Source organism: Morone saxatilis, unplaced genomic scaffold (genome assembly GCF_004916995.1).
Source record: "Morone saxatilis isolate NCDOM2014 unplaced genomic scaffold, NCSU_SB_2.0 Contig22, whole genome shotgun sequence".
NCBI classification, from domain to species: domain Eukaryota; kingdom Metazoa; phylum Chordata; class Actinopteri; family Moronidae; genus Morone; species Morone saxatilis.
This window is the reverse complement of record NW_023339785.1, coordinates 15,559,932-15,573,352: the sequence shown is the minus strand read 5'-3', so window position 1 is coordinate 15,573,352 and position 13,421 is coordinate 15,559,932. Positions and strand designations below refer to the sequence as shown.

Below are 13,421 nucleotides of genomic sequence, written 5' to 3'. Positions count from 1 at the left end.
TTCCTATTTTCAGGTGATTATACACTAATGAAAACATACCTATGAATATTATATTCCATTTCTGACAGTAGATCCTCCTAAATGTTACACACTGGACCTTTAAAAGAAATGAAAGTATGCAAAAAGATTGAGTTTTAAATCTAATTGAATGCCCTCATGTGACTTGAAGAATGTAATCCAGATTTTATTAACTCAGCTACTTCTAACCTAAATACACACTACTGTTCAAAAGTTTGGAATCCAATATATTGATTTTTCTTTTCTTTTCCTTCAGTACTGGCTATTGTAATGAAGTTTTTGTTGTTAAGCTTACAGTTTCTTTTACCAGTTGATGTTTTAAATTCTTATTTAACTTGCTCAGAGGTATCTGTGTGTCTTTCTGTTCTTTTAGTTGTCAGTCTGCTTAAACCGTTGTACAGTGTTCTCTTCTCCATGTACAGACCATTACTGTTTTTGCAAACCTTTCATACAAAATAACACGTATTTATAGGAGATTTTTGTACATCTCAAAAAACGACAAAAATATGGAGTAGTTCTCTCGGCCGGCTGACTGTACCGAATCAAGCTTTTGTGCCAGGTGATTCCAAACCTTTGAGCAGTAGTCTATATGTTTAACCATGAAGGATACGAAGTATTGTTTTCCCTTTTATGTTCGGAGACATGTCTGCTTTATGTTTTACAATCTTACCTCTCATCTGACACTTGTTGCCTTTTAGACTGATGTTCGCATTTAAAAAGTGGTGATAAAATGTCATTTGTACTGAATCATAACGTGGTGATGGACCTCGTGGCCTTCGCTTTGATTTGCTTTTTTTTCTCTCAATGGACAACATACCTGTTAACCAATCAGCAGTCAGCTTTTGAGACTCAACAAAAAATATTTAGTAGATCTGCCGCATAAAGTGCTTCAGAAAGATTTTTTTAGCACTGGTCACTAATGCTTTGCTTAGCAGTTAAAATGAAGACTTCCTGTTGTTCTGAAAATGGGTTCATTTGCCAAGATTTGCCAACACGTGTTCAGAAGGGACACCTGTTGGTCAAAAGACATCACAGCAGCCAAGTATATGTAGATAAAGAAAATATTGTTGAACCAATTATGTCCTGTAAACAGCTGATGTGAAAATAAATAAATAAATCAGTCATTAAAGATTTTGCATCTCTGGCCTTTAAGTTGTGCACTTCTTTTATCAGAGCTTTGACTACAAATGCATTTATCAGAATACCACAAGCGGCGGACAGTGGAGAGAAACATGAGGGACGAGGGTTCAAAACTAACCCCGATGAATTACTGTTATTCTCTTGTCATGTGCTATAAACAGAGGCTTCAAACATCATGTCATGGTTAATGGAATGCCGCAGAGAAAAAAAGCCCCAGATTGTGTAAAGAATAGGACGGCAGTACAGTAAAGAGAGGCCCATACAGTGTCTATGTAGTTAAATTATTGTTTGCTGTTCAACAGCAAACTGCTGATGTTGAATGTGATGAGAACTGAAAACCACGTACTTTGCTTCATAACCTACATGTAGTCCCTCAGGCTAATGTGTTTATAAATGTACGCACACTTAAATCAAACTCCTATATTTCATGATTTCTCAGAGGTTTCTTTTCAGGACTTCCTGTGACAACAGTATTTTTTTATATCACAACGCTTCTAATTGTGGGGTTTTTCCCTCGAGCAAAGTCATCTGGATTGTGGATTTATAGGAACTGTGTATAAAAAGAGCTCAGTTGACTTTGACTCCACTGAGTTTCTAAGAGAATTACTGTGTTTTGTTATTCAGTGACATGGTATTCATAATTCTTTGCAGAATTCTGTTTTTCATGCAAAAGTAGCTTTAAATATGATACAGTGTTATATGTGCAACACCACCTAGAGCAGCAACATTTTCATACTGAGTATTCTGTTTTTTTAATACTTCTGAGGACATTGCTGCTAATAGCTAATCTTTATATTTACTTACTAAATATAGTAAGGAACAACTTACTTAATTAAACTAAACAACACACATATTTTAAAATGTTCACTTATTGTGTAGCAGTGCAAGTGAGCTAATTATATTTTATACAACTGAAAAAACAAAATATTTTAAACCATAACAGGAACCTTATTGTGGAGAAATATCAGTGTTTGTGCTGTTAATAACATCATTAAAACACCACAGAAATTAATTCTGTGATGCCTCTGAAATTGTTTTACACAGAGCAACTAAAGGAAAGAGTAGGGTAGAAGTAACAAAAGCACTTTGGAGAATATTCTGCTTTACTCAAACTCTGTAATGTCTCAGCTCCGTGGACAACTGAGCAAAGAATTAGTCAAAATGTACTTCAGAAGGTCTGGTACCTGGTATAAACTGTAATAGGATTTTAGCTGAAACCACACAAAGAAGAAAAAGCATTTAGACTTTCTGTAGTCTCAGCGGTGGGATGAATACTTCCCTACAAAGATTTCAGAGTTGCGCAATGTGCACAGATACTGTGGGAAATGTTCCAGAAACAAATGCAGAATGGACCTCAGCCAGTCAAAAATAGGAAGTGAGGAGAAAAGAACTTAAAGGCTGCACAGTTTCTATCAACACAGTGAAGTACAAAAAAGAAAAACACAGTTTAGAAATATCAGGCACCACATCGTATTCTAGTATTCTATATAAACCTTTTTTAGTTTCAATGGTAAAGCTTCATTCAACGCTTCTGAAGTTTTTCAGTGATTTAATTTGCAGCTTTTGCATTGATTGTCTCATTTGCACAAAAAAAAACATACACATATATGCAATACTGATGTACTACTACTCGACATCATTTCAGCGAAAATAAAGATAATTTTTGATTTACATCATGAGATATATACATTATTAGACACCTCACTCGTGTTTCATTCAGATGCAAGCACATTTGAAATGCCTGAAATCACACACATTTGCAATCTCTATCTCTCACTATAGCTTATATGTTTTTCTAAAATCTTCATACAGTTGGCAGTGTAGGCTGACTGCTACATATAGTCATTGTCTAATTTTACAGGAAATCAGAAGAGTAAGTTGTGCCAAAAAAAGGAAAAACACTTTCACATTGTCAAACATGAACCATTGTTCATCTGATCCATAACGGATCCACAGATTTCCCTGCTCAGTTCAGTTGTATTCCCCTGCTCCTAAATCACACTGAACACTGGTTAAGTAATTAGATTGAAGTGGAACAATCACATGTTGTCATCAACTGACAGCTACTGTAAGTGTGTCACAAGAAATACAGCTATGACCAAAGCACAGAGAAGGAAAACAAAGTGGGTGTTCTTTGCCTTCTCCACGGTCAATTGAGCATGTTTAAACCAGGGAAAAACACTTGCACTGTTTAAGTGTTCAATTAAGGTGATCAGAGAATGAAACCTAATTTGTCATGTCCGCACATAAAGAAGTGGAGCTCGTATAGTTTTGGATTTTGTGCTTCACTTTACATGCAACAAAAATGATGATAAGGAAGTGAACCTGCTGACAAAAGTGGCTGAAGTCGCCACAAAAACAAAGCATTCACTCTCCTGGGGCAGTGATACAAAATACTAACAAACATTGTGCACAATATATAATTAAGGACACTCTCGAGGGAGAGGACAGACCGGTTCTCCATTGGATAGACTGTAATAGATTATACCTCGAATACATAATAGAAGGAGTTATAAACAGTCCGTGAGGGAGTAACATTTAGGATAAGGTACAGATTTGGATGCTTGTGTGGTTTGTTGACATGTTTCCTCCTTTCATGTCTGCAGTTGCCGTCTGTTAGACGTGGCAATTTCTAGTCATGGTCTGCAAAGAAGCAAGTCACATGTTTGCTGCAGCTGCTCGTCTGTCTGGCGAGCAGACACTACAGGCAAAAAATAGCTGTGAAGGCGACTCTCTGCAACTGTCCCGGCGGTTAGAACAAGCTGTGGTACTCTGGCCACGGACTACAGCTAATCCCACTTTCCTAATGCTGGCTGATGAGTGATTGGTTTGCTAATTGATTGGCTTTTAGGGCTTTTCAACAAAACTGGTAGTTGTTGGTCTTCATCAGAGGCTGCTCCTCTTCCTCGTGGTCACAAGACTGGTCACAGGGGCCATCGCAGCACTTGGGCTCATCACACACTTCACCCTCTGTGACCTGCTGCTGCACATTCTGGTAGATTAGCTGTGGAGAGGCATCATTAGGATAGTGAGACTTGATCTAAGAGAGCCTAATATTGGCTTCATCTGAATATTATGGCATGATGAGAGAACAATTTCTTGCAGTCAAACTATATTTTGTATCTAAAACGTATAATGCTGTTATATATATATATAGACATATATTGTGAGTTTCTCCTTTGGAAACAGCACGCAAATAAGATTCTAACACAAAATCATTTAATTGGTTTGACAGCACAGCTAAATCTGTTGTGTCTTTGGGAGACTTAAATGAAATAAAGGAAGTTTTCTGAGGACATCTTGGTTAGAGTGTCACATGCTTTGTTCCATGCATAGTTTTAATTTTGGCAAAGCCAGACTGGAGTCCCTACACCCTGCTTCACATTAACTCACCTGTTCCTGCCCGGGTTGGTCCCCAAGTAGTCTTTCTATCAAATGTGTAATCTTGTTAAATGTTGGACGCTCTGTAGGCTCCAGATTCCAGCACATCTTCATAATCATGTAGCTGAAACAAAAGTGAACCATACATCAAAACATTTTAAAACTTTTAATGGATTAATTACGCTGGAAAAAAATGAACTGATGGTAAACATTTCAGGGGCTTATATCCTGTGCACTCGATTTTCACTGCTCAAACTCTGTGGTGTAAAATTGAGGAACTGTATGAAGCCAAATTAGAAAAAATAAGGAGAGGCTTATGGAGGTGGTGACGCAGTTTGATAAGAGAGACTCGTTCATAAGAACCCCTGCCCCTCCAGTCTCATTTTGCTGCCGTGAAATAGCAGTTACATGGCTTCCTAGCTTCGAGATCATGTGGCTAACAGGCAGAACTGAGGCCTGACTCACAGCAGAACAACAGATGATTAGGCCCTGACTCAGATTCAGTCCCAAGCGTTTCCACAGCACAGTTATTCCGGGTGGTGTGACAGCCACGCCAAATCAGCACACACAGATGTTAGGCCTCTCTGAGATACTGGGAAAAACACTCCCTTTATTTTCTCATTTTGGTGGCTTGTAAAGTTGGGAGTTTAGGCTTGTTATGTTTTGAGTTTGGGGTTAGCAGATAACCCTAAGCAAGTAAATTAAACTCAGGAATAATGTGAGTGGTTCATGAGGTTACCTCATGTGTCAGTTATTTCAGATGTTAGATAGGGCCAAAGACTGGCAAAGAAAAAGAGGATCTTTGTTCAGTCGTGATCTACATTTGGGAAACATGCAGTTTGAACTGCCCAATGTTGGAGTCAAATTAGAATCAGTGTTTGTTTTTTATAAATCAGTCATTGTTAAAGCTTTTATCAACTTAAATATTACTAGTTACAGCTGGTCTCACCAGAATAACCGCAACATTTATACCACTGTTTCTCAGAGTCTGATAAGTTGAGTGCTCACTATTGACTCAATTGTAAAAACCCAGCTGATAGTCACTTGATTCTTCAGTAAAACTCAACTGATAATCAGATGACACTAAGTAGAGAATTAACATTGGCTGAACAGAAAAGTGTTTAAAAAAAGCAGCAGTGATAATATTTGTATGAACCACAATTTATGTTGCTGAAGGGAGGAGCTTACATCTCAGGTGGGGCAAAGTCTGGTTGGGACATCTGGTAGCCACGCTTCACCATCTTGTAGAACCTGGAGTCCACAGCCATGCTGGGGTAGGGGCTCTTGCCTAATAGAGAATAATATACTCTAATTTTAGCAAGCACATCTTGAAATAAATGTGTGTAAACGTAAGGCACATAGGCATGTGTTCTGACCTAAAGAGAAGATCTCCCACAGGAGGATGCCGTAGGACCAGACGTCACTCTGGACGGTGTAGACACAGTCGAAGATGCTCTCTGGAGCCATCCACTTCACTGGCAGACGTGCCTTCACACACAATGGAAAAAGCACAAAAAGCGTCTTTTTATCTGGTCTCTAATTCGGTTAATGTGAAGTAAATATTGGATCTAATCTAATCTCGGCTTACATTGCCTTTCACCACGTAGTTGGAGTCATTCATGATGTCACGTGCCAGACCAAAGTCACAAATCTTGGCCACTCTGCGGTCCGTCAATAGAACATTCCTAGCAGCTACGTCTCTGTGAATACACTGCACACACATACACATACACGCAGTTTGTTGTTGTTTTGGTGGTAGTTTCATACACTATGACAATGTATGTACAAAATTTGAAGAATGTTATGAAATACTCCTTATAACTTCCTCACAAAGTATTTCACACCCATCATTCATCATATTCTATTAAAAGACTTATTTGTTCATGCATATTTGGTTGCTTTTTTCTGAAATTGTTGTCTGGGTAATTCCCCCTTTCGAGGGACATCACAGCAGCTGCTGCTGTAAATTATACACGGTAGTATTTTCTGTTTTAAGTGTTTGTCCATTTGAAACATTTCTGCGGTAAAATCACTCACATTTTTGGCAGCCAGAAAGTCAAGGCCCTGAGCCACTTGAAACGAAAACCTCAGCAAGTCATCAATGTCCAACGGCCAGTCAATTCCAGTCTCCTCACACACAGGGTCTTTGTAAGAATCAGACAGAAACAATGTTAATAACACAGGAATAAAAACGGCTGATACCTTTATAATGACCTACTTTGTGTCCATTTAAACTGGGATTGAGTGAGAAGGTTTTTACCTTGAGATAATTCCATATTTGGCAGCTGGCTGGGTCTCATCTCCAAGTAACTGCTTGAGGACGTACTGGAGATCCCACTGTCACTGTTGGATGGAAAAAACAAGAGGAGAAAGACCGAGTGGGAGGTCAGCACAAAAAGATAACAGAGGTGTTTTTCACAAATACTCCATCATGATATTGCACATGTTTGGTCAGGTACCTTCTAATGAACTGTTTCTGACTGCAGATATTCTTGTAGTCATTGGAGTTCTCCATAATATCAGGAATGTTCATAACAAAGTTCACAAACGTCTCTGCCTTCTGGCGAAGGAAGTTCAGGAGGTCGCCGAGGCTGCAATACTCTGTGATCACAAGCACCGGTCCTGATGAAGAAACACACCATGTTACTCTTACGACAAAGTAAACATGTTTGCATGCAAATTGCTTAGCTATGCTAGATTTCCCATGACCTGGACGATGGAGAACTTTCATAAACATGCTTTTATAATATTTAGATTTCACCAGATATAATACAGAACAAATACAGGATGCTGTCTGACCTCCATAGGTGCAGGCTCCCAATAGATTGACAATGTTCTTGTGGTGTCCCAGGTGGCTCAGGATCTTCAGTTCAGACATCAGAGCTTCCCTCTCATCTGAATGGGCACTGGCTGCAAAAACACAATGCAGATTATCATCATATTATCATCTTATCTGGTCATGTGAAACACATAATTTTGAATTTCACGAATTTCAAGTGACAAACTAACTAAACTCATGTGAACTGTTAAATTCAAGGTCCTGACATCGACTCACCTTTCAACATTTTCACAGCCACACGCATTGCATTATCCTTCTCCTTTCCCAGACCAAAGGCTGTAGCCTCAACAACCTTTCCGAAAGCTCCTGCACCCAGGATCTTCCCTGGTTAGACAAAAAAATACAACGAGAAAACATTTTGAATATAACCTAAACCAGATCCGTTATTCACAATCAAATGTCAAAGCGAATATAGGTAGTTAATGTTCGCATCGTAATTAAACATTTCTAGCACACAAAATAATTGTAAGTGTTTCAAAATTGGAACATTCAAGTGCATTTGAGTCAGTTTAGGATAACATGGTGCAAACCTAGCTTCAGCTTGTCTCTTGGGAACTCCCACTTCTCATTGTAAGGCAGTTGAGTGGGGTCAATGAAGGTGTAGTTGTTTCCATCTCTTGCTTCAATGATCTTCCAACGGATCTCATACCTGGGTTTCTAAAGATGAAAACAGGAGCAGATGGTTGTAAACAACAAAAACACTGCTCCTAATTTGCCAGTGTCTCATAGTCATTACCTTTTAATTACACCTTACCTGCTTATATTTGTAAAACAGAAAAACCAGCAGCACCAGGAGGATGGCCAGAATGCCTGCTGCTCCAGTCAAAGTGGAAGTGAAGAGCTTGTCTGCACAATCAGAGAATAATCAGCATTAACTCATGGACTGAACCATGTATATAGTGATATGAAATGTCGAACTGCACAAAATGAAACAATAGAATTATGCAGCTTTATAACTGTAAATGGATCAGCTGACCATAACAACACAATTTCATAAAACCAGATATTAGATTTGGTTGATAACATCCATGTGACTGTACAATAACAAACTGAGAAGTACACAACCTAGTATCACATCCTGAAAAAGAACAAATGATGATTATCTAGTACTCACCAGAAACCTCCATGGCAAAAGTGTCTCTGCTGACACCGACGAGGTTGAAGGCCACGCACTCCACAGTCATCCTCCTGCTGGACGGCCCCACGGTGAGGACGCTCTCCACCTCCACAGCCCCGTACTCCTCCCTCTGGACCTCCACTGTAGGAGCCTGGAGAGGGATCGCCATCTGCAGCCCAGTGTGGTTTTCATTGCACCTGCCTCATTGCAACACATATACAGTCAGCCAAAGGCCCCCGAACATCACATGAACAATGGTACTAAAATCTTACATCTTTGCTTACTGTTGGGTTAAAGTGTTGGCTAAATGGCTTTAAATTACAGTGTAATACACTGACTACTTACGTAGGTCGTATCCCAAAACACTGATACCAGATGATTCTGGGAGCAGGATAGCCAAATGAGGTGCAAGTGAGTGTGGTTACGTTTTCCCATCTCACCACAGCAACAGGTCTCTCTGCCATAGTGGAGAAAATGATGCAATTGCAATTATCAGATTTGGAAGAGACATTCATTTTTCTTTTGCTTGGGGAACTGAATCAAGCCACAGCACCATGAATGTGTTTACTGGTTTGTGTTTACTATGTTACTTACGATACATTTGGACTTGAAATGTGATGGATGCATTGGCCAAGTCACTCCTGGCATAGAAGGTGTATTCCCCCTGCTCCTGTGCGTTCATTCTCTTCAGCTGTAAACTAGCATGGTATCTAAAAAAAAAAAGAATCTTTAAACAAAAAAGAAAAAGAGGAATGTCTACAGAATCCATAGTGACTAATTCTGCGGTTTAAATTCATGCAGTTCCTCGTCTCATCATAGAGTCAAAAACTCAAAAAGAGAACACCAGTCTTTCCTCTGGCAGCAGTTTCATGACCTGAGGAAATATATGACCTTGGTGTTCCCTGTCAAATGTACCCAAAATGCACTGACAGCATATTTAAAATCGGAGTAGCTTCCCCTTCCTGTAGTACACTTGATTGTTTGTTTTTTTAAATTTAAACTTTGCTGACATCTTTGAGTTATGTGATGAAGCAATTGGAAACAACTTTTGTATGGGGTCTTCTTCTCCTTTGTCACCAGAGCTGGCCTCTGTGTTCTACCTGTTGTTGTATCTGATGAGTTTGTGCTCCTGTGTGGATGTGTTAGGAGATGTTGGGGTGTGCCATCTGTGCTCTGTGATGTGGGGGTACGCTTCGATGAGCACGCTGAGCTCCAGATCTTCTCCCTCGTTCACCTCGACCGAAAGACCCTGATGGGCCAGTTTAGGGGACAGCTGGGGCAGCAGTCTGATGTAGGGCTTGTCTGTTTAAAGGAATCCACACAGTGCGTTTTCAGAGGGTGATAAATGTTCCAGGATTTTCAATTTGAGACATAGCAGGAGTGTTTCTGTGGCTTACCTACAACCAGCAGGTATGTGGTTGAACTGTTCACCCCTGCTTCATTAGTGCCTATGCAGGAAATGTTTCCTGTGTCTGCGAGGTCCACAGCAGCGATTGTCAGAATGCTCTGTATATCCAGCCGATTTTCTCCACTTGAGCGAGCATTCTCCTCCACCATTACTTTCTGAAAACAGGAAGAAGAAATAATATCAGACTTGAAATTATAATTACTACAACAATCAACAAAACTTTCAAAATTCCTCATACTGACCGACTTGGTGGTGTATTTCCAGGTGACATTGTAGTTGAAGTTGGGGTTGTGTGTTGTGCAACGAATCTTGAGTTCCTCCCCAACAATGCGCACATACTCATCCGTCTCCAGAAAGACATATGGAGGGAAACGAAGCTCTAGAGCAAGAAAAAATCATATATGAGTATCAAACTTGATCCACACATCAAATGGCTCTAAGATAGCTTTGGATAATCGCTTCTAACAACCAAGTGGTCTCACTCTGAATGACGTTGATGGAAAAGGCCTTGGAGGTTTTCTCCACTCCGTTGACCTTGGCTGTGCAGACATAGTCAGCATTGAAGCTGGGATGGAGGCTGTGAATGAGAATACCACGGTGCGGGTAAACTGTAAAGTTCATCCCTGGCGGCACGCTGGTGCCGTTGTCCATGCGGAGGCCCAGGTCTGTGGCTGATGGGTCGGTCAGCAGGCAGGGCAACAGGTAGTCCTCACCTTCCTTACTCACAACCCGCAAGGATGTGCTGCTGGTCCAGAAAACGCGGTTTGGATCTAGTAAAGTAAGGGAGATTTGTTAGATCATAAAACAATGGAAAAAATGGGAGATTTACTCAGAAAATCTGGTAAACAATCACAGAAAAGTATAACCAGTGTGGAAACTGATCCATCCAAGCTCTAACAACTCAACATTATGAAGCTTGTCCTACTGGTCTGTACACAGAATAGTAGGATTCTTATTTATTAGAGCTCACCTTTTACGTACACATGCACAGAGGAGGCCAGTTCACGGTGTAAGTATGCACACTTGTATGTTCCAGTGAATTCTGCAGAGGGACTTTCCACCTTTAAGGTTCGCACGTTCCCATTGCCCTTGGACACAAAGCGCCTGTGTTTGGGTAGCCTCGTATGCCAGTTTACAGGCCCATCCCCCTCACACCTCAGATCCAGAGAGGTCCCAGGTGTGACCAACACCTCAGAACTCCCTACTACCTTAGAGTTGAACTTGATCACCGGACGCCTCCATTCCGCTGAGAAGGAATTTAAATATGAATTAATTAATGCTTTTATTGACTTTTTAGATAATGGAAATTCATAGAAAGAAAAGTGAGAACAAGGTAATCACCACAGACTTTCTGGGTATTTTTTCTCTATTCTTGATAATTCAAGAAACTGTTTCTGTTTTGGCCATTTCAGGATAACCGAGAACAGAGAGCTGTCTCGTCTGCGCCATGATTCCGATTTATTTCGGTAGTAATCTCACAAATTCAGGAAACGGATAGAAGACTAGGACCTTCCTTCTCACTTCTGCTTTTTACCAATGTCGCTATCTCAGCAATGGGGATATAGAAACTGTAAGTATGTAAAGCTGTCACTGTTGTATTATTATTTAGGCCATCGTGTTCAACACCAAAAATAATGGATGACGCACATTCAAGAATTTTAAGCATGGAAAGGGGTGTAATATTTTTCAGGCATCTTTGAGGGAGAAACTGCTAAAAAAAAAAACCCTAACCCTTAGGGAATGCTAAGGAAAGTTTTAGTGATGAAGAACAGTACTCTCTTTGATGACTTTTGTGAAGATTTGGAAGTTTGTAGAAACTCGTCTGGACAACTCCTTGCATCTTAGATTTTACTTTAGGTTGGACTTTTGTGAAAATTCCACACTGAATAGATGGATATGCCTTTCCTGGTAGCCTAAAGCATTCTCTCGTTCTCATTACCCTTTCGGTAAAGGTTATAAAAGTTTCCATTTAGGGGCTTGGACAGTGTGTTTTGAAGCTTGAAGCAGAACTGAGATTCCACGATCAGCATTTTTTGTATTCACCATGGTACACAAGATAATGTAGCGGAGAAGGAATGAAAAGTACTTTGAAACCAATCAGCATTTTAGTTCTGAACCTCCTGATTGTCTGCGTTAACAGTTGCCTTTCCTCCAAACTCCTTGTTTAATCAACCAAATGAACTATTTATCCAACCTCAAAATGACCCCAATTACACCTCATACAGTAATCTACCAGAAAGCAAAGCTAATTTACTCAGCTATAATTAAACCAAACAACAGATGCTTTTATGTGCTCAAATGCAAATACATGAAATTGCAATTTGATGCTCGGCGGGTGATACTCATATATGTGGTGTCCAGAAGCCAAAATCGAAATAGGAAAAAAAGAGAAAGAAAGCATCACAGGAATGACCCCAAAACAACTCATGATGCTGCAGACAATTGTCCTGCTGATTACATAGTGTGCCTCAGATAGAGAGCGTTTCTCAGCTCCTCTGCACTGACCACGAGTTTATGCCATAAAATGTACGATGAAATCATAAGGGTTTTGTACATAAGAAGTCATGTTTAAGTATGTTTCTTTAGCGTATTACATAAATAATCGGTTAGTTGTGGCGTTTAAGAAATATAACTTTCTGCAATTGGATTTAATTTAAAACTTAATGTTTGTCAAACCTTTAAAAGCTTTCTACATACGACAAATTACTATTTAAATAAAAATCACTCCAGCATGCTTTAAGTTTTTTCCATTTGCATTGTTTCTAGATTTCCAGATAACACATTTAAATTTCCAATAGTGAAAAAAACAACACAAATAAAAGACACTACATACACTGCAGCTCTAGATTTAACAGCCAGTGTTTGTCAGGCCTTACCTGAAGCCGCAGAGGCCACAATCCCCATCAGCAGAGTGAGGTAGGACTGCATCCTGGATCAACTTCAAACCTGCAGGTTGAATGTTGATGTGTGTGCTACGAAACCCCTCTTCTTTTGATCTGTGGCATTGGAGAGAGAAATGAGACCTCTGAAGTTGTGCTATCACTCATCCCGCTCAACTTCTCTTTTCTGTCTAGTCAGAGCAGCTTTGCCCGTAAAAAAAAATCTATGCTAAACAAAAATACACTAAAATCAGGAAACAGACTAACATGAAATACTTTGAGGAAGCATTTCATGATTAGGATTAGGGAATTAATAAGTCACTACACCTCAAAATCCAGCTGAAATATGCAGTATGGAAGCATCACTCATTTACTTCAAATGTACTCACCTGTAGATGTCTTCAGCCTAACAGAAGGGTATGAAAACTTCCCTGGGTTTGATGTTTCCAGCATCCAGAGCTGACTCAAGAGTCCCTTCTTCCTTTCTGTTTGCCTCTGCCCTTCTTCTCCCTTCTGCTTGTTTACAGTCTCTTCACCACAGAAGTCACACAGCAAACATGAAATCTTTCAGACAGCAAGTGGTGGAGGGTGGAGGGTGGAGGGAACTGTGTGTGTGGGTGTGTGTGTGTGTTTGTAGGG

At 39.9% G+C, this 13,421-nt stretch overlaps 1 protein-coding gene across 1 annotated transcript; it reads right to left on the bottom strand.

Annotated features, from left to right (window-relative positions):
* Nucleotides 1–2,278: 2,278 nt before the first annotated feature.
* csf1ra (colony stimulating factor 1 receptor, a) lies at nt 2,279–13,375 on the bottom strand. Its single transcript, XM_035668859.1, has 22 exons — nt 13,172–13,375; nt 12,780–12,899; nt 10,874–11,149; nt 10,386–10,673; nt 10,146–10,282; nt 9,893–10,058; nt 9,596–9,797; nt 9,090–9,205; nt 8,841–8,952; nt 8,493–8,692; nt 8,133–8,224; nt 7,909–8,035; nt 7,595–7,702; nt 7,339–7,449; nt 6,999–7,161; nt 6,800–6,882; nt 6,577–6,683; nt 6,128–6,250; nt 5,916–6,027; nt 5,728–5,827; nt 4,552–4,663; nt 2,279–4,162 (listed from the first exon to the last, which is right to left on the bottom strand). Exons 2-22 carry the CDS (start codon nt 12,829–12,831, stop codon nt 4,016–4,018), a joined length of 2,934 nt encoding a protein of 977 aa, XP_035524752.1. The 5' UTR covers nt 12,832–12,899; nt 13,172–13,375; the 3' UTR covers nt 2,279–4,015.
* Nucleotides 13,376–13,421: the final 46 nt, after the last annotated feature.